At 37.9% G+C, this 27767-nt stretch overlaps 1 protein-coding gene and 2 pseudogenes across 1 annotated transcript in view; 2 read left to right on the top strand and 1 right to left on the bottom strand.

The window, feature by feature from the left end:
• LOC125999301 (40S ribosomal protein S17-like) overlaps positions 1 to 8771 on the top strand; it is a 54958-nt pseudogene extending 46187 nt beyond the window's left edge.
• The window catches only part of FAM120C (family with sequence similarity 120C), a 142920-nt gene that overhangs the window by 69227 nt on the left and 45926 nt on the right, over positions 1 to 27767 (top strand). Inside the window, exons 3-9 of the mRNA XM_049767161.1 lie at positions 255 to 337; positions 1781 to 1909; positions 14959 to 15061; positions 15566 to 15642; positions 15982 to 16262; positions 25581 to 25854; positions 27173 to 27344. Of these exons, the coding sequence (XP_049623118.1) occupies positions 255 to 337; positions 1781 to 1909; positions 14959 to 15061; positions 15566 to 15642; positions 15982 to 16262; positions 25581 to 25854; positions 27173 to 27344 (1119 nt within the window). The remainder of the gene's footprint in view (positions 1 to 254; positions 338 to 1780; positions 1910 to 14958; positions 15062 to 15565; positions 15643 to 15981; positions 16263 to 25580; positions 25855 to 27172; positions 27345 to 27767) is intronic.
• LOC125999367 (uncharacterized protein C12orf31 homolog) lies at positions 21373 to 25453 on the bottom strand (annotated as a pseudogene).

Here is a 27767-nt window from a genome sequence, read left to right on the forward strand (position 1 = left end):
CAGAGGTACTCCTAAACACTGTTGGTTCTGACCCCAAAACAAAAAAAGGCAAAACAAAATGATAAAAATAACGATCAGTGATAGGTCTCAGTCAGATGCATATGCCTTGCATATATGAGGATCTGGATACCACAGAAATCTTAGATACCTATATTACGAATTACTTCATAATTTTCTCTCACAAATGCCCTTTTCATGACCATGGTTCTGAGAAAATATTTGTGCTATCATTAAATGGCAAATGTTCTTTATAGGTAATCACATTCTCCCAGATGAGGACCTGGCTGCTTTTCACTGGAGTCTGTTGGGACCAGAACATCCCCTTGCATCACTTAAGGTAATACACCCCATTTCTTCCATTTTCCTAGTTTGTAGAGTACATCAGATTTTGATTGGCATCTTGATTGACATGTTATTAGCTTTAAAACATTTCAAATACTTGAAGGCAAAAATTTGGAGTCACAATGAATACCTCTATGTCTAAAGGATTTATACAAATCTGTAAAAAAAACAATACCCCAGTAAATACTGAAATTATGAGCAAAAGTCACAAAAAATTCACAAAAAGGAAATGCAGTGGCCAATAGTATGTAAGAGCATCAGTGATTGAACATACAAGCTAAATGCATTTACCTGTATATGTGCATGTATTTTGGTGCCAGAGATCAAACAAAATATGTGCCCTAAAACTGAACCATATCCCTAACCTTAGGTTTAGCAAATATTGACAAACTCATTTTTGCCCTCCAATTGAGATTATGACATATAATTGAAGTTTGTGATTGTATTATATGTTCTTTCATTCTTCTGAAGGACTATTTAATGCTCTTTTTTGGCAACATCTAGTGGTGCTCAGGTGTTTCTCCTGAATCTGAGCTAAGTAATTAGTCCTGACAGTGCTTGGGGACCATATGGAATGTCCGGTATCAAACCTGGGTTGACCATGTGCAAAGCAAGCACCCCACCCACTCTACTGTTGCCTTTGCCCCAACTATTTTATACTCTTTCTTCTCAAGCATCTATTTGTCCTTCCTCCTAGCTCATTCTGCTCATGTTATTGTTGAGACAATGGAAGTAATGGGGAGAATACTTACAGCAGCTCTCACCCCTTCACCTTCTGACCTTCATACATCTGTGTGATCACATGCTCTACTTTCTTCCTATTAACTATAAGTGTATCTCCATCTTACTAGGATAACAACCCTACTTATTTTCTTGGTCCCATCTCCCTTAAGGGCATCACTCAAAAAATCTTTATTTTTGTGTCATAATCCTAGAGGGTAAGTGTTGCATAAAAAGCCCTTGGATGGGCTGGATGGTGGTGGATGGTGATGGAGGGATGAGAGGCCTTTCTCCTCCAACCCAGGGCCACATGTCTCCAACCCCCTTCAGGCAGCAGGTCTGAGGTTTCAGGGTAGTGGCGAGGAAATCCACAGACAGGTTTCAGGAGATATCATCCTTATTCAGCCCTGACCAACATATGTGGCCTATCAAAACCTTTTATGCTAGATCCCTATTCAGCCCTGCATTGTACCTTGTGTTTCAGCCATCTCTCCTCCTGCTCCCTCTATCATCCATAATCCCCTCATCAATTCTCCACTTCCCTTCCAGCCAAACCTTTTGTTACCTACTAAAGATCCCTCCCAGAAATGGGCAAGTCTTATTAGCAGGTAAGGTTACAGGAAGAATGGGGGTGGGCAACAGGTAAGGTACAGAATACACTCTTGTTCTTAGTGGTCCATCTTTGATGTCTGTTTTTTGGTTATCTTACTTCTTCTAGGTTCGAGCTCATCAGCTGGTTCTTCCTCCCTGTGATGTGGTGATCAAAGCTGTTTCTGAGTATGTTAGTTCCATAAAAGACCCCTCAAACCTGGATGTGGTTGGGAAGGATGTTTTCAAGCAGTCTCAGGTGAGATAGCTTTCCCAGTTCTAAGAGTTAACAATTTTATAAACCTTCACTAGTGCTACTTGATTTTTCCTTTGCTGCTTACTTTTTCTCTCCCAGCCACTTTGTCTTCTCCATGCTTACAAACTGGATTTTCAAAGGTATCTTTAGAAAATATTACTAGGTCTAGATTGAATGGGTCCTTTACCTTTTCTCTACTAAAATCAAATTTATACAAGTTTATTCTGTAAAATTGAGAAAATATAACAAATCAGTTAAAAGCTCATTACCCAAAACTACTGTGGTGTGTGTCTTTGTTGCTTGTGTCATTTGTTGCTTTTAATATATATTTTGACATAAAAGATAGTTTTTCTTTATTGAAAGATAATAAGTAATGAATAAAAAGATTTAAAACAGGAATCAGAGGCCAGAGAGATAGCACAGCAATAGGGCGTTTGCCTTGCAAGCAGCCGATCCAGGATGGATGGAGGTTTGAATCCTGGCATCCCATATGGTCCCCTGTGCCTGCCAGGAGTGACTTCTGAGCACAAAGCCAGGAGTAACCCTGAGCACTGCCAGGTATGACACAAAACCAAGGGAAAAAACCCCAAAAGCCAAAAAAAAAACAGGAATCAGTATTTTATTCATAATGATGAAAACAAGAATCAGCTGGGTGTTTTTTGTAAAATAAAATAGTCAAACCTTAATTTCTGTCTTTCTATTAATAAATAACTATATAATGAAGTTATAATATAATTGCTCAAATACAGCCATCCCATTTATACAAAGGAAATTATGTTGTCTGGCACAAGCAAACTAGGAGTGATTATGCTAAGAGAAATATGTAAGGACATGAAAGACATTTAAATCATCAACACAAATATGAATTACTAAAGCAAGTAAACTGGCAAAAAACCCCAGAACTCCTAGACTCAGTAAAAAACATGGATTAGCAGAGGGAAATGGAAGAGGGGTTTTATAGTGGTAGGATAATACAGGGATTTAGAAGGGTAGTGACAATTATACATATATAGGGCTGTAGAGCTAAATCTTTGGAATTTAATACTATTTTAAAACTCAGTGAAACTATTAATACTCTAAAAAGAAAATGAAATTAAAGTTAAAATTTTTTTTCTATTTTTAGGATATACCTGGCAATACTTAGAGCTTACTCCTCACACTCTTCCACAACACCACCCACCATCACAAATCTTTGAGATCTTGTATGATTAGAATTTAAGACTTAGTTCTGGGTGCTGATCCCTGCCATGTGATTGGGCACAGGGGAGCCTCATAAAAGACTGCTACCTTGCTCCCTGTCTGCTTTTCTGCCCAAGACAGCCAAGAAGACGCCATCGAACATAATCTCCAGGGCCCAAATCTGGTAAGGGCCCCACCCAATAAGGTGGAGCCAGAGGAGCCAGGCAGCTCTGCTTTGTTCCACGGCTGCACACATCTTCTAACATAGTAAAAACCACTATACATGTGTTGCGATAGAGAAACGATGCATGACAACACCATGCATAGAGAATGAAGATGACCCGAGAAGCTTCTCAGATAAGGAGTTTAGAGTATTAATATGAAAGATGCTCAAATAACTCAAAGAAAGCATAGATAGATCTGAACAGACCATAACGACAGAACTTACAACTGAAATAAGAGGTCTGAAAAATTCAGTAGATGAAATGAACACCTCAATGAAAAGCCTCTCCAAAGGAGTTAAAGTAGATGAGGATGGGGTTAGTGAGCCAGAGGATGAGATGCAGAACTCCATACAGCAGAAGAGATTGATAAAGAACCTTAAAGCAAATGATCAGACAATGAATAAGCTACTCAAAAAATGTGAACAAATAAAAATAGAAGTCTTTGACAAAATCAACAGAAACAACATAGAAATTATTGGAGTCTCAGAGACTCAGAAAGAGAATATTAAGAAGAATTGAAGGAAGTGTGAGAAGAGGAGGATAAAGAAGAGGAAGAAGAAAAGGAGAAGTAAGTGGAAGAGGAAAAAAGAGGAAGAAGGAGAAAGAGGAAGAATGAAAAGAAGAAAAAGAAGAGAAGAAAAGAAAAATAAGGGGGAAGAAGAAGAGGAAGAAGAAAATGAAGAAGAGGGGAAAGATAAAAGGAAGAATTGGAAGAGGAGGAAGAAGAGTAAGAGAAAGAAGAAGAAAAAGAAAAAAGGAAGGGCCCGGAGAGATAGCACAGCGGCGTTTGCCTTGCAAGCAGCCGATCCAGGACCAAAGGTGGTTGGTTCAAATCCCAGTGTCCCATATGGTCCCCCGTGCCTGCCTGTCTGTCTGAGCAGACAGCCAGGAGTAACCCCTGAGCACCGCCGGGTGTGGCCCAAAAACCAAAAAAAAAAAAAAAAGGAAAATGGACTGAAGATTTATTTTTAATTTCTATTATAATAGTGTCTAAGCACTCTGATTATAAACATGTCTGTAGTTGGGTTTCAGTTAAAAAATAAAAAAAAATTAAAAAGACTTAGATCTATCTCCTCTGGTAGTTAAATACATCTGGGTGTGGCCCCCACAAAAAAAATCTTTCTTTCCTCTTACCTCATTTTGGAAATCTTCTGAAGAAATCTTCACAAGGTAGCAGTGGCTGCTCAGAAATTAGTGGAGTCATAATTATTAGCTTTATATTGTAAAGGAAAGTACTGTGTCAATCCTCAGACAACCTGGAAACCAAAACTTTAATGTTAGCATACATGAAACACCAGAAGTAATGAAAAGATGAAGGAATAGATCCCCTTGAACAAAGAGGGGCAGAGTTCTTTTCAGTCCTTGGGTATATCAGGACTTTTGATGTATCCTGAAGATAATGTAAGAGCAAGCCCAATAAATAAATAATAGTATACCAGGCAGGGCATTTGACTTGAATGTGGCAGACCTGAGTTTGATCTGCAGTATCTTGTGCTCAAACATTATGGCCCAGAACCCCCCCGCAAATGAAGAACAACAGTCCTTTCAAATTTCACTTGGATGAGAAACTCAGTAATTTCAAGGAAGATTTATGGAAAAAAATAATTTATTTGACAGTTGAAGTAGCCAAAGAAAACAGCACTAGAATGGATAAAGCAAAAAATTAATAAGTGACTTCAAGGACAAAGCTCATATCATCAAAAAGAAGAGGTAATGCGGAAGCTGGATAGACTGTAAAAAGTGTCAGATGCTTGACCTACACCTTGAAAACCTTGGTTTAATTCCCAGTACCACATGTACTTTCCCAAACATGTAAAAGTGAGTCTTGAACATTGATTGAATCAGAAGTACCCTCTGGGTGTAGCCTAAAACCAAAAAGAGATGAGGAAAGAAAGATATTTTGTGGGGCCACACCCAGCTGTATTCAAACTTTATTCCTGTTTCTGTGCTCATGAGTTATTTCTGGTTGTCTCAGAGGACCATATTGCATACTGGAGATAAAAACTCTGTTGGCTACATGCAAGGTAATCTCCCTACACACTGCACTATCACTCTGAACCAGGAAATAATTTTTTCTTTGGTTTGGGGGCCACAGTCAACAGTAGTCAAGGCTTACTCCTGACTCTCTGCACTCACTAATTGTGGGACTCAGGGTACGGTACTGTGTTTAGGATCAAACCTTGTTAACAATATGTGCAGGGCAAATACCCTGCCTTGCTGTACTATTTTTCCAGTCCCTAGAAAGAATTTTGGGGGGTCATGCCAGCATTGTTCAGGAGTTATTCCTGGTTCTGTGCTCAGAAATTACTACTGGCAGGCCCAGGAGACCTTATGGGATTCCAGAGATGGAACTCAGATCAGCTGCTTGCCAGGCAGATGCCCTGTATGCTATCATTCTGACGTCCCGTAGAAAGAAAAAAAATTCTTTTGGTTTTTGGGCTACACTCGGTGACGCTCAGGGGTTACTCCTGGTTTTTGTGCTCAGAAATCGCTCCTGGCTTGGGGAACCATATGGGATGCCGCAAGATCGAACCATGATTCGTCCCTAGGTCAGCCATGTGCAAGGCAGATGCCCTACCCACTGCGCCACCACTCTGGCCCCTAGAAAGTAATTTTTGATGAAGAAAATATAAGGTAGTTTTTGGAAAACAGCAGCAGAACACCTCTGAATGATAAGAATTACATGAAAATGAGAGTTGATAATATATCTTGCTTTGCCACACTGCCCAGGCAAGAGATCAGCAGCATCAAGAAAACAACTTTGGGCCCGGAGAGATAGCACAGTGGCGTTTGCCTTGCAAACAGCCGATCCAGGACCAAAGGTGGTTGGTTCGAATCCCAGTGTCCCATATGGTCCCCCATGCCTGCCAGGAGCTATTTCTGAGCAGACAGCCAGGAGTAACTCCTGAGCACCGCCGGGTGTGGCCCAAAAACCAAAAAAAAAAAAAAAAAGAAAACAACTTTGAAGTACTACATTGAATACACACAATCTTTTCCAGAGCACATGGACAATTCTCCAAGATAGATCACACATTGGGCCACAAAACATAAAATCGAGAGGATAGAAATTATAGTAACTATTTTTTCAGACTATGATGCACTGAATATAGATATGAATTACAAACAGAAAAAATAACTGCAAATTAAATGGCTCAATACCAAGCTACCAGTAGCTCAGAGGGAAATCAAAGAGAAAATCAAAAGACTTTTGGAAACAAATGAGAATTAGATTATGAAATATCAGAATTTGTGGGACACATCAAAAATAGTTTGAAGAGGAAAATTTATAACTTTGCAAGCATTCATCAGAAAAGAAAAAAGGGGCCCACACAAATAATTTGGCAATACAGCTTAAAAAATTGGAAAATGAACAAAAATATGAGCTGAAAACAGGCAGGAGGAAGGACATAATAAAATTTAGAGCAAAAATTTATCAACTGGAAACACAAAACACAAAACACAAAAGATGAATGAAAGCAAGAGTTGGTTCTTTGAAAACAAGTTAAAAATCGGTAAACCATTGGGAAGACTTACTAATAAAGTAGTATAAGAAGAATTATAAATAAAATTCTAATAAAAATAAATGAAATTCCAAGTATAATCATATTACTCTGGCAATATTTGTGCCAAAAAAATCCCAAAAGAATGGAGAAGAAATGCACAAATTCTTGGACTCCTATAACCTCCCAAGATTGAAACAAGATGATTTGCAATATTTTATCATAGGTATATCACTATCGAGGAAATTGAAATATTAATTAAAAGTCTTCCCCAAAACAAAAGTTCAGGCCCAGATGGATTCACTAGTGAGATCTTTGAGACTTCTTTTTTAAAATTTAGTTTCTTCCACCCACAGAATGGGATAAACTGTTCGCCCAATACCAATCAGATAAGGGACTAATGTCTAAGATATACAAGGTACTGACAGAACTTAACAAGAAAAAAACATCTAACTCTATCAAAAAATGAGAAGAAATGAATAATTCCTCAAACAAAAAATACAAAAGGCCAAAAGAAACACACAAAAATGCTCCACATCACTAATCATCAAGGAGATGCAAATCAAAACACAATGAGGTACCATCTCATGCCACAGAGACTGGCACACATCACAAAGAACAAGAACAATCAGTGCTGGTGGAGATGTGGGGAGAAAGGAATTCTCATTCACTGCTGGTGGAAATGCCATCTAGTACTGTGTTTATGGAAAACAATATGGAGATTCCTCAAAAAACTGAAAATTGAGCTCCCATATGATCCACTTCTAGAGATATATCCTAGGAACACAAAAACATAATACAGAAATGCCTTCCTCACACCTTTATTCATTACAGCGCTATTTACAATAGCCACAATCTGGAAACAATCAAGGTGCCCTTCAACAGATGAGTGGCTAAAGAAACTGTGGTACATATACATAATGGAATACTATGCAGCCATCAGGAAAAATGAAGTCATAAAATTTTCCTATACATGGATGGACATGGAAACTATTTTACTGAGTGAAATAAGTCAAAGGGAGAGAGATAGACACAGAATAGTCTCATTCATCTGTGGGATTTAAAAAAATAAAAAACATTATTGTAATAATAGACAATAGAGATGGCAGCTGCAAGGACCAGCCCACAATATGAAACTTATGACAGAGTGGTGAGTTAAGTTAGAGATATAACTACACTAACAACTATCATAACGATGGCAATGAGTGAGAGAAGTAGAGTGTCTGTCTCAAATACAGGCAGGGGTGGTGGAGGACTGAAATAGGGGCATTGGTGGTAAGAAGGTTGCAATGCTGAAGGGGAGTGTTAATTTTTATAACAAACCCAACTACAAACATGTTTGTAATCATGGTGCTTAAATAAAGATATTAAAAATCAAAAATAAACAAAATATAAAATTTAGTTTCTTTATTTTAAAAACCATGGCTTACAAAGTTGTTCATAATGTAGTTATTTTCTTTACATTTTTATTGTGGTAAAAGTGATTACAAATATTTCACAGTAATATTTTAGGCAGTAGTGACAATGCGTGAGGGGCATTCCTACCACCAGTATTGTCCTCCTTCCATCCCTGTTCCCAGCATGCATCCCACATCTCCCCCCCCACTTAATGCAAGAGGAACTGTTTCCCACTTGTACAGCTTGTTGTAGATTGGGTATCGATCCCGTTGTTGTTGACTTTGGATTTGTTATTCAAGTCTGATCATTTTTTATTTCCACCTAATGAACATATGACTGTCTTATCCTGATACCATTGGGGGAGGGGATGCAAACAAAAAAGAGAAAAGCTAGGAGGAGTCCGTCTAGATGTTATAAATATTTATTTAGAAGAAGGAAAGCAAAAAGGAAGAAAAAAGGTAACAAACAATGCAAAAACAAAAAACAATAAGGGAGTAACAACAAAATTATAAAAAGAATAAACCAAAAATGAAAACCATCAGCTACGGTAAAAAAAAAAAAAAAAAAAAAAAAACAGAACAACAAAAACTAAAACTAAAAAAATAAAAAATAAATAAACTAAAAAAATAAACTTAAATAAATGTCCCTGTGCATTAGAGAAGAATGTTTATTCAGCCTTTTGAAGGTGAAAAGCCCAGTATATACCATATATATCTAGTATACGTTTCTCTTCCATTTCTTCTTTCAACCTTATTGTGGTTTAGTATAATTGATCTATTAAGAGTTGCCAAAGTAGGGCCCGGAGAGATAGCACAGCGGTGTTTGCCTTGCAAGCAGCGGATCCAGGACCAAAGGTGGTTGGTTTGAATCCCGGTGTCCCATATTGTCCCCCGTGCCTGCCAGGAGCTATTTCTGAGCAGACAGCCAGGAGTAACTCCTGAGTACCGCCGGGTGTGGCCCAAAAAACAAAAAACAAACAAAAAAAGAGTTGCCAAAGTAGTGTTGAAGTCTACAACTACTATTGTGTTGCTGTCAATGTCTTCATTCTATTAGCAGTTGTTTTAAGTATTTTGCTGGCCCCTCATCACATGCATATATGTTTAGGGTATGAGTTATTCCTGATATATATCCCTTATTAATAAGAAATGACCTTCACTGTCTCTTATAACCCTTAAAGCCTCAAGTCTACATTGTCTAATATCAGTATGAGCACAATGACCCTTTTGAAGAGGTTATTTGCTTAAAGAATTGTCTTCCATCTTCCACTCTTTCACTTTGAGTCTATGTTCACTGCCTGTTCAGATGTGTTTCTTGAAGGCAGTAGGATATTGGGTTCAATTTTCTAATATTCACTGCTGCTCTTTGATTCTTTTTTTTTTTTTTTGGTTTTTCGGGCCGCACCCATTTGATGCTCAGGGGTTAGTCCTGGCTAAGCACTCAGAAATTGCCCCTGGCTTGGGGGGACCATATGGGATGCCGGGGGATCGAACCATGGTCCTGATCCTTGGCTAGTGCTTGCAAGGCAGACACCTTACCTCTAGTGCCACCTCGCCGGCCACTGCTCTTTGATTCTTAATTGGTGTATTAGCCCATTGATATTGAGAGAGATTATTGTCATGAAATTTTGGGCTACATTTGGCTGGACTTGGCAACTTTGTGGGATTTGTCTTGTCTTGATATAATCCCCATAGTTCTTATAAAGATTATTTTGAATCTATGAAATACCTGAGCTGTTGTTTATCAGTGAAGCTGAGTAGCATTCCTTCCTATTTTAATGAGTCTGCTGCATAATGTATTCTTGATTAAGCATTCATTTTTGTTTTCTTTCACTATCCCACCTGTCTTTGGGCTTGGATAAATCTGCTGTGAATCTGTTGATTTAACCTTTGATAAGTATGCTGTAAATTTTAATGATGTCCTTTGTATGTGATTTTCTTTTTTCTATCTTGCTGTTTTCAGTTATTTTTATGATTTTCATCATTCTGAATAGGATATATATTGGAGAACTTTTATTTGGATCTCTTTTAACTGACCCCCAGGATGTATTTGCATGCTCTCACCAAGTCTTGGAAATTCTCAGCAGTTATCTCTTTGACTATTGCTTCTTCATAGGACTTGTCTTTCTGGCCCTCTGAAATTCCCACTATTCTTTTGTTGTTCCTATTTAATTCATCTCAAAGTTCTCTTAACAGCTCTTCATTTATTTTCAGGCTTTTTTCCAGCACCTCCCTACCGGTATTGTATCATAATCCCAGTAACCTCATATCCTGATAGTTAATGATCTTGTCCTTGCACTTCTCACTCTCATATTTTAATATCTTTGTAAAATAAGTTTCTGTTGTTTATTGACTACAGCAGCTGTTCGTGGTAGGCATAGAAAATTACTGTGTTTTTTTTGTTTCTATGTCTTATGGTCATGAGGATCAAACCCACAACCTCAAACCTGTAATGCATGCATTTTATCAATGAACTGTATCCACAATATGACTTGAATACCTTGAAGTCACAAAATGACTTCAATACCTTATATTCACTTAATGAAATAATATAAAGTTTGTAAACTTATAGTTAGAGGTTTTGTAAATTATACTTGAAAGGGTTGATAAGGAAAGGTCCTTTCTCACTCAACCCATCCTTCTAGAAGTATCTGTATTTTTCACTTCTGTTGCCACAAATGATTTTACATTGATTGAACTTCATTAATTGAACTCTTGATGTTTGTCTTCTTTTACTCTGTAAACTGTTAGACATTTATTCAATTATTTGCTAGTATGAGTGTTTAGGGTTTTTTACTGCTATATAGTACTCTAGATCATAATTATAACTCCATTTATATGTTTTTTCATTGATATACCTTTGAATTGTTTCAATATTACTTTAATATATTATTAATGAAGTTCATATTCTCATTCTTGTTCAGATTAGAATGAGAAATATATAGGTGATAAATCTGGGTTAATATTCAATAGTAGAATTCTGTGCAATTTGGTAAATATCTGTTTATTTTTTCTTTGGTTTGGTTTGGTTTGGGGTGTGTGTGAGTGTGCGTGTGCGTGTGTGTGTGTGTGTTTGGGACATAGCCAGTGATGCTCAGTGATTACTTCTGTACTCAGGAATTACTGCTAGTAGTGCTGTAAAGACCATATGGAATTCTGGGCATTGAACCTGATCAGCTGCATGCAAACCCTACTGCTGCTTTATCTCTTTATCTATCTATGTTTAACTTTATAAGAAACTTTCAAATTATTTTTGTAAACTGTCAGTATACTTACCAGTATTGTATCATAATTCCTATAACCTCATATCCTTACTAGTACCTGACAGTTAATGATCTTTCATTTTAACCATTCTGGTGGATTCATTATGACCTCAAATATGTGTTTTGCAGTTTTAACTTTTTGGGAAAAGGTGTACTTAATATGATGCTTGAAGAACCATAGAGTACTAGAGGCCAAAGCTGGGACTCCAGTATGCAAAATTTATGTTCCAGCCCTTTGAGACATGACATTGTCAAAATGGTCATAATATTTGGACTAATAATTCCACTTGGAAGATATTTTCCTAAGGTCATAATCTTGAATCCACAAAAAAATAAATTAGTACACACACTATATGCTGTGTACATTTTTGTGGCATAAGTTGTAATATTGAAATGTGGGAAATAACCTAAATATCAATATTATATGATACAGTCAAAACAATGAAAAATAGAAATATTCTAAATTATAAAAAAGCAAGATATGAGATTGTATATAGAGCATGGAACCAGCTATAGAAAATATACATATTATAAAAGACTGGCTGGTCTAGAGAGATAGGAGTTAAAGTACTTCCATTGAAAAAAGCACGTCATGCTTCAATTTCTGCACTTATGATCCCCTGAGAGCAGAGCAAAGAGTAGGCTCTAATTATAGCCAAATGTTACCCAACTCGCTTTTCCTCTCAAAATCAAGTAGACTGGAATGCTTTAGTTCTTTTTAAACGGCTTCTTTTATATCTTTGGTAGGCATAATAATTTCCCCTTATTATGTTATATTTGGGGTAATAATTATGTGAACATTTTATAGCAAAAATATAAACTATGTGTATAGTAATAATTTTAAATTATACACATTTGACTAGGGATATGTCAGTGGTAGAATACATACTTCCCATGTGTGAAGTCCTTGATTCTAATCATAGCACAAAAACACATTGTTTTTTTTTTAAACTTTTTCATTACCACCAGCAGTGCTTGGGAACTACTTCCAGCATAGAGGTCATTCCTAATATGCTCTAAGAATCATGTTGTGGGCCAGCGCGGTGGCGCTAGAGGTAAGGTGTCTGCCTTGCCAGCGCTAGCCTAGGACAGACCGTGGTTTGATCCCCCGGTGTCCCATATGATCCCCCAAGCCAGGAGTAACCCCTGAGCATCACCGGGTGTGGCCCAAAAACCAAAAAAAAAAAAAAAAGAATCATGTTGTTTTGTAGATCAGTTTCAGAATCCTCACATGCTGAGCACATGGTCCAAGAATTTGAGCCATCTCACTACCCCCCCCACATATTTAGTTATATTTTATATTCATTTAAATCTTGATTTTTTTATTGAACAGACATTTACAATAGTTTCAAAATCATTGAAATTTTAGTAGAAATATCCATAATTTTGATTATTCAAATTATAAAATTTTGAAGTTTTTGTTTGCTTCTTTTAGTGTTGGGATAAAGTCAATAGGTCATCTGAATGAGGCACATGCTCTATCATTAAGCTACATTCCCAACCTTATATAAGTTAAAATACAATAACTAGAATTTTCTCTCTCTATAAATTATACAAGTGAAATGAATTGCAGTATCACCTAAGAGCAGCAATATTGCATGACATGGGTTTATCATCACTTCCTTGGGATTCAATTATTCTTAATATTCAGTCTTCTCTTATAGCAGTTTACATTTAAATATTTCTCTAAATGGGGGCCGGGCGGTGGCGCTGGAGGTAAGGTGCCTGCCTTACCCACGCTAGCCTAGGAGACGGACCGCGGTTCGATCCCCCGGCGTCCCATATGGTCCCCCAAGCCAGGAGCGACTTCTGAGCGCATAGCCAGGAGTAACCCCTGAGCGTTACCGGGTGTGGCCCAAAAACCAAAAAATAAATAAATAAATAAATATTTCTCTAAATGTACTTGATCCAAAAGTCTGACAAAGAAAGAATTTAGCTTTATAGCAAATATTTTTAAATCTATAATTACTACATTCAAAGAAATTGACATTCTAATGTTGACATAATCTGTTGGGTAATAAAATTAATTAATGAATAACTTATTTATTCATGTAATAAATTCATTATGACAGCCCTATGGAAAGTCAAAACAATGAAACCTTATGCAAAGTGTAGTAAAGTATAATTTAAGTTTTCCCCATCTAAAATTTACTGGAGAATTTATTGGAGCATTAATATAAGGGTTAAAGTATGTCGGGCCGGGCGGTGGCGCTAGAGGTAAGGTGCCTGCCTTGCCTGCGCTAGCCTAGGACGGACCACGGTTCATTCCCCCGGTGTCCCATATGGTCCCCCAAGCCAGGAGCGACTTCTGAGCGCATAGCCAGGAGTAACCCCTGAGTGTCACCGGGTGTGGCCCTAAAACCAAAAAAAAAAAAAAAAAAAGTATGTGCCTTACATTCAATCAACCCCGATTCCATTCTTGACACCTTATTTACCTCAAGTATAAAGCCTGTATCACCCCAGAACACTGCCATTTGTGGCCTGCTCACCAGCCAAAAAAGAAAGGACCAATGAAGTAAAATGTAGTATTTCTGACTGAGTTGTTTTCAGGACAACACATCTGAAGTTACAAATACATTACACTTAATTAATCATGAGTCATTATCAATAATTTTGTAGACCATTATACTACTTACAGATTATAGTGGTAAATAAATGAACTTCTAAGAAGTAATAATGCATTGTTTTCAGATTTTTAATTTTTTTTTTTTTTTTTTTTTTTTTTTTTTTTTTTTTTTGTGGTTTTTGGGTCACACCCGGCAGTGCTCAGGGGTTATTCCTGGCTCCAGGCTCAGAAATTGCTCCTGGCAGGCACGGGAGGACCATATATGGGACGCCGGGATTCGAACCGATGACCTCCTGCATGAGAGGCAAATGCCTTACCTCCATGCTATCTCTCCGGCCCCAGATTTTTAATTTTTTAAGTACACCCAAATAAAGCAGTAGATCAAATGGTTAAGAAGCTACCAAAAGTGGCTGAAACACCACTGTAGTTCTGTAGATCTGTGTGATCATTTAATGCATTTTATGTAGGTATGTAAATTAGGTAAAATTTGATCTGTGTGATCATTTAGTGGATTTTATCTGGACACATAACTATCTTATTTTTAAAGTTAATATTTTTGTTTGTTTGTTTGTGTTATGGGTCACACCCTGCAGCACTCAGGGGTTACTCCTGGCTCTATGCTCAGAAATAGCTCCTGGCAGGCTCAGGGGACCATATGGGATGCCGGGATTCGAACCACCGTCCCTCTGCATGCAAGGCAAATGCCTTACTTCCATGCTTTCTCTCCGGCCCCTAACGTTAATATTTTAAAAAGTTACAGAGTTTATGTTAAACTTACTTATTCTTTTTCTACAACATAAAAATATTGCTCTCTTGGGTTTCTTTAAATATTTGATTTCTGCTATTATTTTGACTTTCAAATTATAAATTGCATGAAAAATCTACTACTGTTTCTTCTTCTGAACATTTGATGTTCTGACATCCAGTCCAGGACAGAAGATAAAATAGAACGCTTCAAGAAAGCAGTTGAGTACTATTCAATCACAACCAAACTATCTTCACTGCCAGTGGGTCCCACCTCTTTTCTCGGTAAGGACTAAATTAGCCCCCCAGGAAATCCTAGGCTGAAATGTACTTATGAAATGATTATCACAAGCTCCTTCGGTCATTCTTATTCAATAGACATTCTCCTTTTAAAGCTCATATAGTAAAAGATATGGCATGAGATAGAGCCCTAATTTAATGAATTTATAGATGGAATCCAATGCTATTTCCTTTTGTGGTCTGATATATGTAAAATTGCTCTCTAGAGTCATGAGTAAGTTTTAATTCCATCTTCTGTTGCTTACTAGATGTGTAATCTTGGCAAGTTACATTTTGTGAAATGTTGTTCATAATACCTACTTTATGAGATTGTTATTATAGGTAAAATTTATGTTGGATTCCTGGCATGGCACATTATATCTATTTCATAAATTATAACTTATTTTAATAATAATAATTAATTTGACATGTACTTAAAAGAATATAACATGGGTAACATGGTAAAATTACTAAGATTAGCTAAAGTATCATTCTTTATTTTGGCTTCAGGTTTTCGGAATAATAGACTTGGAAATCCTTCCATTCCACAAAATCAAATGGGAACTATCCCTGCTGAAAAGCCAGCAGTGAGTATCTTATGAGAGGCCTGAAACTATTTGTTACTATTAGAATCAGGGTTAAGATGATTCTGTGTTGTCAGAATATCGGTGCTGTATATACCTATGCCGTGGTCTCAACCTAATACTTATATACTATTAAAAGAGAATATCCAAATTGTAACTGCTAGAGCATTGGAAAGATATTAGCTAGGTATTAGAAAGTAGGTCCATGTCCCTGCTTCTGGAAGATCCTGTCTATGCCCCTTTTAGAATTTTTGTTATTCTCAAAATAATACAACTTGTGAGGGAACTAATTTAGTGTCTGTTAAAGTGCTTAATAACTTTTCTCTCTGTTTTATCCTTTAGTTCTCTCACCACATGTCCCAGAAAATGAAATACTCTCCAACATTTCCAGTGGGACCCAGCTCCTCTCTACTGTTATCCCCCCAAGCTTTGGGTGAACCTCAGACTTTTTCTGAGGATCCTGTGCTACAGGACAGCCCCTTTGCAAATTGGGCTGTTTCCTATGATTCCTCTGCATCTCAGTTTCCCAGTTATATAACTTCCAAAGCCTCACCTTCTTTGGGACCAGACTCTTCTCACTCTTCTTCCTCTGATGGTGATGAGCCAAATGGAACCAGTTCTGAGTAAGTATTTGTATAACCACCCAAGGGAACAACCTTCAGAAGCATTTATATTTTTCTGCTGGCAACCTGGGAAGGAGCATTGGGGAACAGTATGTTCATGGCTTTTCTCTGCATTTCCCATCTCCTGAGAGAAGTAAGAAAACTATACTGAACCGCTTTACATTCATTTTGACCCTGTATGGGTGATAATTTACAGTTACCCAGACAACCAAAGGACAGCTTAGCATCTGGTTAAAGAAGCCTTGGTATGGGAGTACCAGACTGATATAGGTATAAAATGGCTATCATTTCTTAGTTTATCATGCATTTTAGGAAGACTGCAAAAATAAAAACAATAAGAATTTACAGAGTTGAAATATTGAAACAGTTTAGCAGACAATTATATTAATAACTAAGGCATGATCTGAGGGTTCAAAGAGTAGTGTTTTATTTAATTTTTAAAGGAAAAACCGGTTTATTCAGAAGTACTGAGGAAGGAGCAGGAGAAGATAAGAGAGAGTACTGGCCTCAAAGGACACTGCAGACTTCTTTTTTTCTTCCTTTTTAAACTAAAAATAATTTCAATATTACGAATATGTTTACAGTTGGGCCTCGGTCATAAAAAGAAGAGCCCTCTTCACCAGTGCAACATTGCCAACATCAATGCACACCATCTCTCTCATCCCCGACCCGCTGCCTGTATTCGAGATAAGCATTCTACTTCTGTCATTTCCAGTGCCATAATAGTTTTTAGTGTAGTTATTTCTCTAACTGCACTGACCACCCTTTGTAGCAAGCTTCATATCATGAGCTGGTCCTTTCAGCCTTCATGTCTATTGCCTCTGAGTATTATTACAATAATATCTTTTGTTATTTTTTAAATTGATAAGTGAGTGGGACTATTCTATGTTTATCTCTCTCCATCTGACATATTTCACTCAGTGTATAATATACATGCCCATCCATGTATAGGAAAAGTTATGATGTCATTTTCCTGATGGCTACATAGTATTTTATTGTGTATATGTATCACAGTTTATTTGGCCATTCATCTGTTGAAGGGCATCATGGTTGTTTCCAGAGCCTGGATATTGTAAATAGTGCTGCAAAGAATGTAGTGTGAGGAAGGCATTTTTGTATTGTATTTTCATGTTCCTAGGATATGCCCCTAGACGTTGTATAGATTGATCATATGGGAGCTCAATTTCCAGTTTTTTGAGAATCTCCAAATTGTTTTTCCATAAAGGCTGGAATAGATGGTATTCCCACCAACAGTGAATAAGAGTTCCATTGTACTCACAAACCTGCCAGCACTTATTGTTTCTATATTTTGTGACATGTGCCAGTCTCTGTGGCATGAGATGGTACTTCATTGTTGTTTTGATTTCTATCATCCTGATGATTAGTGATGTGGAACGTTTGTCCATGTGCCTTTTGGCCATTTGTATTTCTTCTTTGAGGAATTGTCTGTTCATTTCTTCTCCCCATTTATTGATAGGGTTAGATATTTTTCTCATGCTAAGTTCTCAGTATCTTGTATTTCTTTGATATTAGCCCCTTATCTGATGGGTAGTGGGTGAATGGTTTCTTCCATTCTGTGGGAGACCTTTGTATCTTAGTCATTATTTTCTTTGAGATGCAGAAGTTTCTCAGATTAATGTAGCCCCATCGGTTTATCTTCACTTCCAGTTGTTTGGACAATGCTGTTTTCTTGAAGATGCCTTTATATCAATGTCATGGTGTTTTACCTGCATGTTGTTCTATATACTTTATGGTTTCAGGCCTGATACCAAGGTCTTTAATCCATTTTGATTTGACCTTTGTGCATGGTGTTAGATGGAGGTCTGAATTTGCTGTTTTGAATGTGACTGATCAGTTGTCCCAACACCACTTGCTGAAGAGGTTTTCCTTGCTCCATTTTGCATTTATTGCCACTTTATCAAAAATTAATTGATTGTATGTCTGTGGAACATTCTCTGAATACTCAAGTCTATTCCATTGAACTGAGGCTCTGTCTTTATTCCAATACCATGCTGTTTTCTTTTTTTTTTCTTTTTGGTTTTTGGGCCACACCCGGCAGTGCTCAGGGTTACTCCTGGCTGTCTGCTCAGAAATAGCTCCTGGCAGGCACAGGGAACCATATGGGACACCGGAATTCGAACCAACCACCTTTGGTCCTTGATCGGCTGCTTGCAAGGCAAGCACCGCTGTGCTATCTCTCTGGGCCCACCATGCTGTTTTAATGACTATTGCTTTGTAAAACAATTTAAAGTTGGGAAAAGTGATTCCTCTCATATTATTTTTCCTAAGAATTGCTCTAGCTATTTGTGGGTGTTTATTGTTCCAACTGAAGTTCAGGAGTGTTTGATCCACTTCTTTGAAGAATGTCATGGGTGTCATTGGAGGAATTGCCTTAATATGTACAATGCTTTGAGGAGTATTACCATTTTAATGATGTTAATTCTTCAAATCTATGAACAGTGTATGTGTCTACATTTCATTGTGTGCTCTTTTATTTCTTAAAGCAGGGTTTTGTAATTTTCTTTGTTTAGATCCTTTACCTCTTTAGTTTAGTAGACTCCAAGATATTTGAGTTTCTGTGACACTAATGTGAATGGGATTGTTTTTAATATTCATTTCTTATCTATCATTACTTGTGTACAAGAAGGCCATTGATTTTTGCATTTTAATTTTGTAGCCTTCCACTTTGCTACATGAATCTATCGCTTCCAGAGCTTTTTGGTAGAGTCCTTTTTGGTAGAGTCCTTCGGGTTTTCTATAGTGGCATGTCATCTGCAAACAGTGAGAATTTGATTTCTTCCTTTCCTATCTGGATGCCCTTGTTATCTTTTTCTTGCCTAATTGCTATTGCAAGAAATTCCAACACTATGTTGAATAGGAGTGGTGAGAGACGGCAACCTTGTCTCATATTTCAGAGGAAAGGCTTTTTGTTTATCTCCATGAGAATAGTATTTGCAATTGGCTTGTGGTAGATGGCCTTAAAAGTTCCTTCCATTCCTATCTTCTTAAGAGTTTTTTTTTTATCACAAATGGGTGTTGGACCTTACTTAATGCTTTCTATGCATCTGTTGATATAATCATATGGTTTTTCTTTTTCTTTTTGTTGATATGGTATATTATGTTGATTGGTTTACATATGTTGAACCATACTTGCATTCCTGGAATGAAACCTAATTGGTTATGTTGTATGACCTTCTTGATGAGGCACTGGATCTTTTTGCCAGAATTTTGTTGAGGATCTTTGTATCTATATTCATCAAGGATATTGGTCTGTAGTTTAATTAAGGAGTCTTTGACTTGGATGGTTTTCCTTCAATCTTTGATTTTGAGTTTATGTTTGTTCTGGCTATTCAGATGTGTTTCTTGAAAGCAGCAGTATGTTGGATTCCACTTTTTTTTTTGGTTTTTGGGTCACACCCGGCAGTGCTCAGGGGTTATTCCTGGCTCCAGGCTCAGAAATTGCTCCTGGCAGGCACGGGGGACTATATGGGACGCCGGGATTCAAACCAATGACCTCCTGCATGAAAGGCAAACACCTTACCTCCATGCTATCTCTCCAGCCCCGGATTCCACTTTTTGATCCATTTTGCTACTCTGTGTCTCTTCACTGTCTCTTAACTCTCTTGAAAGAGAGATAATTGGGCCCGGAGAGATAGCACAGCGGCGTTTGCCTTGCAAGCAGCCGATCCAGGACCAAAGGTGGTTGGTTCGAATCTCGGTGTCCCATATGGTCCCCCGTGCCTGCCAGGAGCCATTTCTGAGCAGACAGCCAGGAGTAACCCCTGAGCACCACCGGGTGCGACCCCCCCCCCCAAAAAAAGAAAGAGAGATAATTGTGATGGGATTTAGTGTCATCTTTTGTGTAGAAGTTTTATTGTGTCTGTTGGTCTGTCTTGTCCTAAATTAGACATTTCAGGTTTTCTTAAGGCTGGTTTGAGTCTGTAAAGTTTCTGAGCTATTGTTTATTTCTTTTTTTAACAAAAATCATCATTTTATTATTACAAGATTTTCAACAGATATTTTTAGTGTTCTATTATTCAAAATACTGATGTCAAAGAGTCAAAGTTAAATAGGTTTCTTTACTTCAGAACTCCTTAAGTATGGTATACTAAGGTTCCCTGACAGGGAGGCACGAGAAATTCAAGGGCCACAGTGATAGCACAGTGGTATTGTGCCTTGCATGTGGCAACCAGGGTTGCCAGGAGCTATTTCTGAGCACAGAGCCAGGATCAACTATTGAGCAGCATCAGGTATGGCTCAAAAACAAAAAACAAAAACATTAAAAGAATATATCTTAAGGGGCTGGAGTTATATTACAGCAGTAGGGCATTGCCTTGCATGCGGCCAGCTCAGGTTTAATCCTTGGAATTGCAGTTGGTCTCTTGTGCACCACCAGGAGTTATTCCTGTGTTCAGATCCAGGAAAGAATTAACCCTGAGTACAGCTGGGTGTAGTCTCCCCATCCCAAAAGAATATACTGAACTAATTAATACTTTTTGTGAACTTTAAGTGACTAGTATTTCTCAAAATTACATGTCCAAAAATTATTTTCCTGTGAGGCACTTAGAAAACTTGTCTAAGGAACATATATTGTAACAGCTATTTGGGGATATAAATAAGATAAATTTCTAGAAAATATATGGGATCCACAATGGGGGTTAGAGGAAGATACCCTACTTGCACTTAGGGATCATGCCTGGAGGTGCTGGGGAATAGGGGGAGCAGCAAATGTGGTGCCAGAATTCAAACCAATGTCATGGCTACAGCCACACACTAGACATGTGCCTTAAAATTCATACTCTTCCATGTCCAAGAGCCAAGATCTTTCCTGGCAGGATCAGGGGACCATATGGTTTGCCAGGGATTGAATCCACATCAGCCACATGCCAGCCAAATGCCCTACCTGCTATACTATGTCTTCAAACCTGAAACAAGATTTCTTTTTATTTTAAAATTATCTAAGTTTTAAAATCTGAATTAGCTCAATCTGTCAGCATAACATGTTTTATCTGTACTAAGAACAAAAAAATTACATGCTAATACTTGATAAAATTTCAATATCTGACAATCCTTGTACATTGGATAGTATCCAATTACAATATCAAATAGCTTTTATTCAGCAAAGAAAAGTTTTTATTGAAGCATCAAAAATAAATGTGGGAAATTATGAATTGAAGAAAAAGATCAAGTTAAAATGAAAGACTGTTCATTTGGTAGAAACTGAAATCAATGTACTACACATTTATTGAAAAACTGTCCATATTGTGTTCTTCAACTTTTCAAAGGGCTACCAGGCCAAACCCTTAGCTGCTTTTGCTTTGCTTCTGCCTTTCTTTTTCTCTCGCTTTGCCTTCAGTTTTTTCCTCTGCCTCTGGTTCATTCATATGGGATATTGTCCATGCTGGTCTAGAAGAGTCTTTTTGTTTCTCTTAATTTCAGTCTCCATTTTCATATCATCTTTTATTTCATCTTATACTGCACCTTCAGTCATCTGGCAACTTTGAGGTACCACTACAGTTACTATCTCTTGAACATCTTTCATTAAAACATCAGTATCTACTTTAAGATTACTTTTAAGTCTGCTGAGCTCTTTAGGGGCATTCTTTTTTCTTTTTTCAGCCCGCATTTTCCTTTTCCACTTACTTCGCAAGCCTCTTAGCCATCTTTTACCAAAAAAAAAAAAAAAGATCTCACTGACTTAGACCATACGCCACTCAGGATACCCGCACCACTGGAAGTGGTTGTCGTTTATTTCTGATGCTGTGTGTGCTTCCTTCAAACCTGAAAGTGAGTCTGGCTGGGTGCAGTATTCTTGGCGAAGCATTTATTTAATTGAGTTTTGTCACTAAATCCCACCACTGTCTTTGGATTTGAAGGTTTCTTGTGATAGATTTGCTGTAAAAATTAAGTATGATCTCTTGAATACAAGTTACCTTTTTTATCTTGCTGCCTTCAGTATTCTATTTTTATCTGTGGAATTTGTCCTTGTGACTAAGATGTGCTTTGGGGTGCTTTTCTTCAGATCTCTTTTAGCTGGTAGTCTACAGGCATCCAGAATTTGGTTGCATGCAACCTTTAGTTCTGGGAGTTTCTCTCCAATGATATCCTTAACTGTTTATTCTTTCTGAGGATTTTCTTCCTGGGTCTTTGGGACTCCAATGATTTTTATGTTGTTTCTGTTGAGTTTATCAAATATTTTTATTTTGTCTGTTCACATTATTTGAGGATTTTTCATTGATCATTTTTGCTTTAAGGCTTTTTCCAATCTCTTCTGTTGTATTCAGTTGTTATGCATCTCATCTTCCAGCTCACTGATTCTGCCCTCCGCAGCTGTTACTCTATTGGTGAAGCTTTTCACTGAGGTTTTTATTTCCTCTACTGAGTTTTTTAGATATGTTATATCAATTTGAATTTTTCTTATTTCTATATTCATATCCTCTTGATTCTTATTTGTGGCTCACTCAGCTCGATCCATGCTTTCTTTGATTTCTATTAACATCCTCTATATTTCTTCTCTGAATTCCTTATCTGAGAGGCTAAATAGGTGGTTGGCACTTTTCAGGTCACCTGAGCTGCCATCTTCATTTCTATGCATGGTGTTGATCTGCATTATTTCCCCATTCATGCTCTTATTGTGATGTTTTCTTCATGTTTTGCTGGGGTTCATCCGCTAGCAGATGTGCATGGCTGTGAAGTGGAGTGGCCACACTCCCCTGTCTCTACCCTTTGTGGGCGAAACCAGCTTAACTCTGCTTAGGTGCTTGAGCTGTAATGGCTGCCATGATTCTCAGCCTTCAAATGGAACTGAGCAGGGCAGGAGCTGAGCAATGGTTGTTTAGTATGTCTCCCAAATCTGCAGACTTGTTTAAAGATGGAGAGCCCTTAGTACATGTCTCAGAGTTATAGTATGAAAATATACATCTCAGGAGGGGAAATGCAGGCAACGTGTGCTCATGTACCATGCATTCAGTCAACACATGTGCACAGAATATTATTTTATATTAGCTTCATCCTTAGCGTATTCTTGCAAACATATTATAGATTATTCCTTAGAAATGGGGTTTGAAGTTTAAGTTGTACTTTTTTTGTTTGGGGGCTTTATTCAGGGTGCTTACATCTTATCCTACCTCAGTATTCAATGGTTGCTCCTGGTGGCATTGTTTGGAGGACCATCTGGTGCTGGGAAACAAACCCAGGCTCCTTGCATACCATGCATGTATTCCATCCCATTAGCTATCTGCTTGCACATCAATTAAAATTATTTTCTTAGAATATAAGCACACTCTAAATGTACTCATTTGTCCATATGTAACAGCTTGTATTCTCTTCTGTGTTTGCATGAAAGTTCAATACACATTTAAGATACGTGCTCTATAATGATTTATATCAACCCTTTTAAACATGTCCAATTTTAAGATGGAAAGGAGTAAGGATGATTACTGTGACTTTTGACCCTTTGGGTTTGTGTAAGATGAAGGAAACCAGAAGGTAGTGATGGACTGTGAGAAGAAAAGTATAGGGTTCAGAGGGTTCATAAGATTCCTTGAGTAAAGTACAGACTGCAAGGGCTGCATAGCTGCAAGGTTACAAGGACTGGAGGACCTGGCTGCTGGGTGTGGTGAAGTGTCCCCCCAGGGATGCCAAAATTCAGTGACCCAGGACAGCCATCAGCCTGGGAGAGAGAGAAAGGTAAAAATCATGTATTGTTTTATTCCCTATCTGAAGTCTGCCACAGCAGAGAAGGTGGGGAGGCCTGTAGCTCCAGACTTTGAGAGAGAGAGAATACAGAAAGGTAGAGGCAGAATAGGCAGTATCTCACCAATGGCAGGGTTATGCTCCAGATTCTGCCCTGGGACCCCTGTTAAACATTTTCCTTAACTATCTGTGGAACCATTGTTTGTTATAGGGGCTGTGTCTGAGAGCGTGTCCAGGTTCATTTCAAGGGTGGTCCCAGTGTTTGTGTCCACGTTCAATTACCATTACAAGAGATTAATATTATACATATATATGTATATATATGAACAATTCCCTCTTTTTTTATAAAATTATATGGAGAGTTATCCTTAACCAGCGGTCAGTGGAGCTTATTCAAGCAACTGTCTTTTGTAGCACTTCTAGTCATTGTGGTTGTCAGCTGCATTCATCTTTTCTTGAGAGTTAATTTAAAAGCTCCAAAGCCTAGAGACAACTTGTAAGGGAGAAAGGAAACAATATTTTAGGAAACATAAACAGTAACTTTCTATGAAACCTATGCCTTGCTTAAGAAAGTGAAAAACTCCAATCCTATTGGGTAATGAGGCAACAAATTCTTTCTAGCTGCTTCATGCTGATAATGGACTTTGTGGGGTCATTAGAGTTTTTTCACTTTCTATTTCTTTCTATCTACTCAAGAGGCAGATATTATCAATTTAAATTTTTATTTTGCTCATTTTCTCTCTTCCCCATTTTCTGTATGTCTTTTTCATTTTTCTTTATACAAAAAAAATCTTTCGTTCATTTTCTCTGACATTTTTCTTTTTTGCTCATTTATTTTGAGTCTCTTTTCTTAAAAATAATTTTTTATTTTCTCTCTATTTTTTGCTATTTTCTTTTTTCTCTTTTACTCAATTTCTGTCTCTTATTCATGTCTCTTATTTCTCTTTTATTTCTCTATCTCATTTATTTCTTTATTTCTCTTTCATTCATTTTTCTCTTTTCAGCGTTCTGACCTTTTTACTTACACATTTTTCTTCTAAAGTCCTTGTAGAATCCAGGGTTAAATAGTATTCAACTGTTCAGGGTACTAGCTGCAAAGGCCCCAAAGCTGCAAGGCTGCAAGGGCCAGGGGACCCAACTGCTTGGATGAGGTGCTCACCCAGGGACGCCAAAAAGTAATGACCTGGGACTGCCACCGGAGTGGCCTGGGAGAGGGGATTGAGAGGGGGTAGAAACAATGCATCATTTTATTTCCAGTCTGATATCTGCCGCTGCAGGAGGGGTTCTGAAAGAGATAGGAAATTTACCAGCCAGAGAGGACCCAGGGGAGACCTGTTGGTTCAGACTTTAAAAGAGAGAATAGAGCTGAGCTCCAGACTCTACTCTGTGCCACCACCCCCCGTAAACTGTCAAACTTATTCATTAAATACCCACGAGACCATTGTCTGTTCTGGGGAGCATGTCCGAGGTATGCCCAGGTCCAATTCCCAGGACATATCTGAGGCATGTCCAGGTCCAATTACTCTTACAAGAGATTAACATATATATACCAATAGCAGACCACTTGGGATATCTTTATCAACCTCCTTTCTTTCTTCTATACTGTATTTCTAAAACTTTTAGTCACATCACAGAAACACTTCAGCAGCAGCCTGGATGGGAGGACTCAAATGGTGACAGAGGATCTTGGGTACAACCCATCAATGCTGGAGTTTCAGATACCAGCCTGGGTAGTGGTGAGCCCCACATCCCATCTCTTCTGTCTATGTCCACGAGGAACCACTTGGATATCACCATTCCACCTTTACCTCCAGTAGCTCCAGAAGTTTTGCGAGTTGCTGAACACAGACACCGAAGGGGTCTTATGTATCCTTATATCTACCATATCCTTACTAAGGTGAGAGAGTATACGGTATCTGCCTCCCTGCTGTTAAAATTATATGCCATACATCCTAGAACTGTAAGTTACCAAAGAAAAATTGTCTGTATCTTAGAGAAAATAAAAAGATCATAAGCCAGAGTGATAATATAGCAAGTAGGAAACTTGGCTTTCATTCGACCAGTGACCTGGCATCTCATATGATCCCCAAGTACTGCCAGGATTGATCCTGAAATGCAGTACCACAGGGTCCCCTGAATATTGCTAAAACCAACCCTGATCATTGCTGGGTATGGTCCCAAAACAAGCAAAACAAAACAAAAAGTTCAAATATTTTGGGTCTCCATATTGTATTGAAGGCCTCAGGTGAGGCATGATCAACTAGCTATGGAACTGTTTAGTAAATGTGACCCCCTGGAGAACAAGATAATTATGAAATTTGGAAGAAGATAAAACACAAATGGTTGGATTTTGATCTCAAGTAGACACAAGTTAGAGGATAGACACAAGATAGAAACTCTTTGCTCTTATTAAACTTTCATTCTTTTACCTCTTCAAAACTGCTTCTCTCCTTCAGTCTTACCATAAAAAAAATCTATCCACAAAATGTCTCAAGTGGATTTTCCTGTCACAGTAGAGACCTTATTTTATAATTATTATTATAATTTTGGGGCTACTCCCAGCTCTGTTCTCTGAGGTTGGTTCTAGCAGTTCTCAGGGGACCATGCGACTGGAGGTTGAACTCAGGTCTCACACATCACAGCAGAGACTCTTAAAATAAATTATAACTCTAAAACTGGCTATAGTTGGGGCCAAGGAGATATCTAAATGGGCTAAAGTGTATGCTTTGCATACAGTGGCTCAGGTTTGATCCCTAATAGTACATGGTCCCCTGGACACCACTGAATGAGAGCCTAGGTACAGAGTTGGTTTAACCTCTACCAGTGGTCCTCAAACTATGGCCCGTGGGCCACATATTGTATTTGTATCTGTTTTGTTTCTTCATTGCAAAATAAGATATATGCAGTGTGCATAAGAATTCGTTCATAAGTTTTGTTTTTACTATAGTCAGACCCTCCAATGGTCTGAGGGACAGTGAACTGGCCCCCTATTTAAAAAGTTTGAGGACCCCTGCCACCATCAGATATGGTTCAGAAACATCTTTGTGTTGCATTTTAAAAAACTAACATTTTTATGTAAGTCTGAAATTTTGTCTAAATGTAATTAGAAAATGTGGTTCAGGCTCAGAGTCTATATATACTTCATTGATTCTTTTTGGTTCATTTTTGAACTTTGAGTTTATTTATTTTTTCCTGATTCTGGACCATTTTGTTAGGGTGAGATTAAAATCCCTGTATGTATTGAAGATGAATGTAACATGGAGCTGCCTCCAGCCACTCTCCTGTTCCGATCAGCTCGTCAATATGTATACGGGGTCCTTTTCAGTCTCGCAGAAACACAGAGAAAAATGGAACGCCTTGCTGTGCGGAGGAGGCTGCCTGTAGAAGGTAAATGTAGCTTTGTTACAGCTTGATACAGAGAAAAAATATCAGTCCAAGCATGACATACTTTCTTTATGAGATAACACTGTAACACTGAGCTGTGCAGTTTTGGAGTACAGTTACTACACCAAAGTCTAAAACTCTCCTCCATTGTTCTTATGTTAATCCTCTACATTATTCTCCATTCCACCTCACAACTGACAAATTCAGTTCTGTTACCCAGAATCTTAGGGCTTGTTTTCACTGTATACTATTTTTCCCTTGCTTTGTTTCCTTATATTTCACATAAAAGCGAGATCATCCATTCTTCATCCTTCTCTCTCTGACTTCTTTTTCTTTTTCTTTTATTTGTTTTCTTTTGGGGGGGGCACACCCGTTTGATGCTCAAGGGTTACCCCTGGCTAAGCGCGCAGAAATTGCCCCTGGCTT

The sequence above is a fragment of the Suncus etruscus genome, chromosome X (assembly GCF_024139225.1).
Source record: "Suncus etruscus isolate mSunEtr1 chromosome X, mSunEtr1.pri.cur, whole genome shotgun sequence".
Taxonomy (NCBI): Eukaryota; Metazoa; Chordata; class Mammalia; order Eulipotyphla; family Soricidae; genus Suncus; species Suncus etruscus.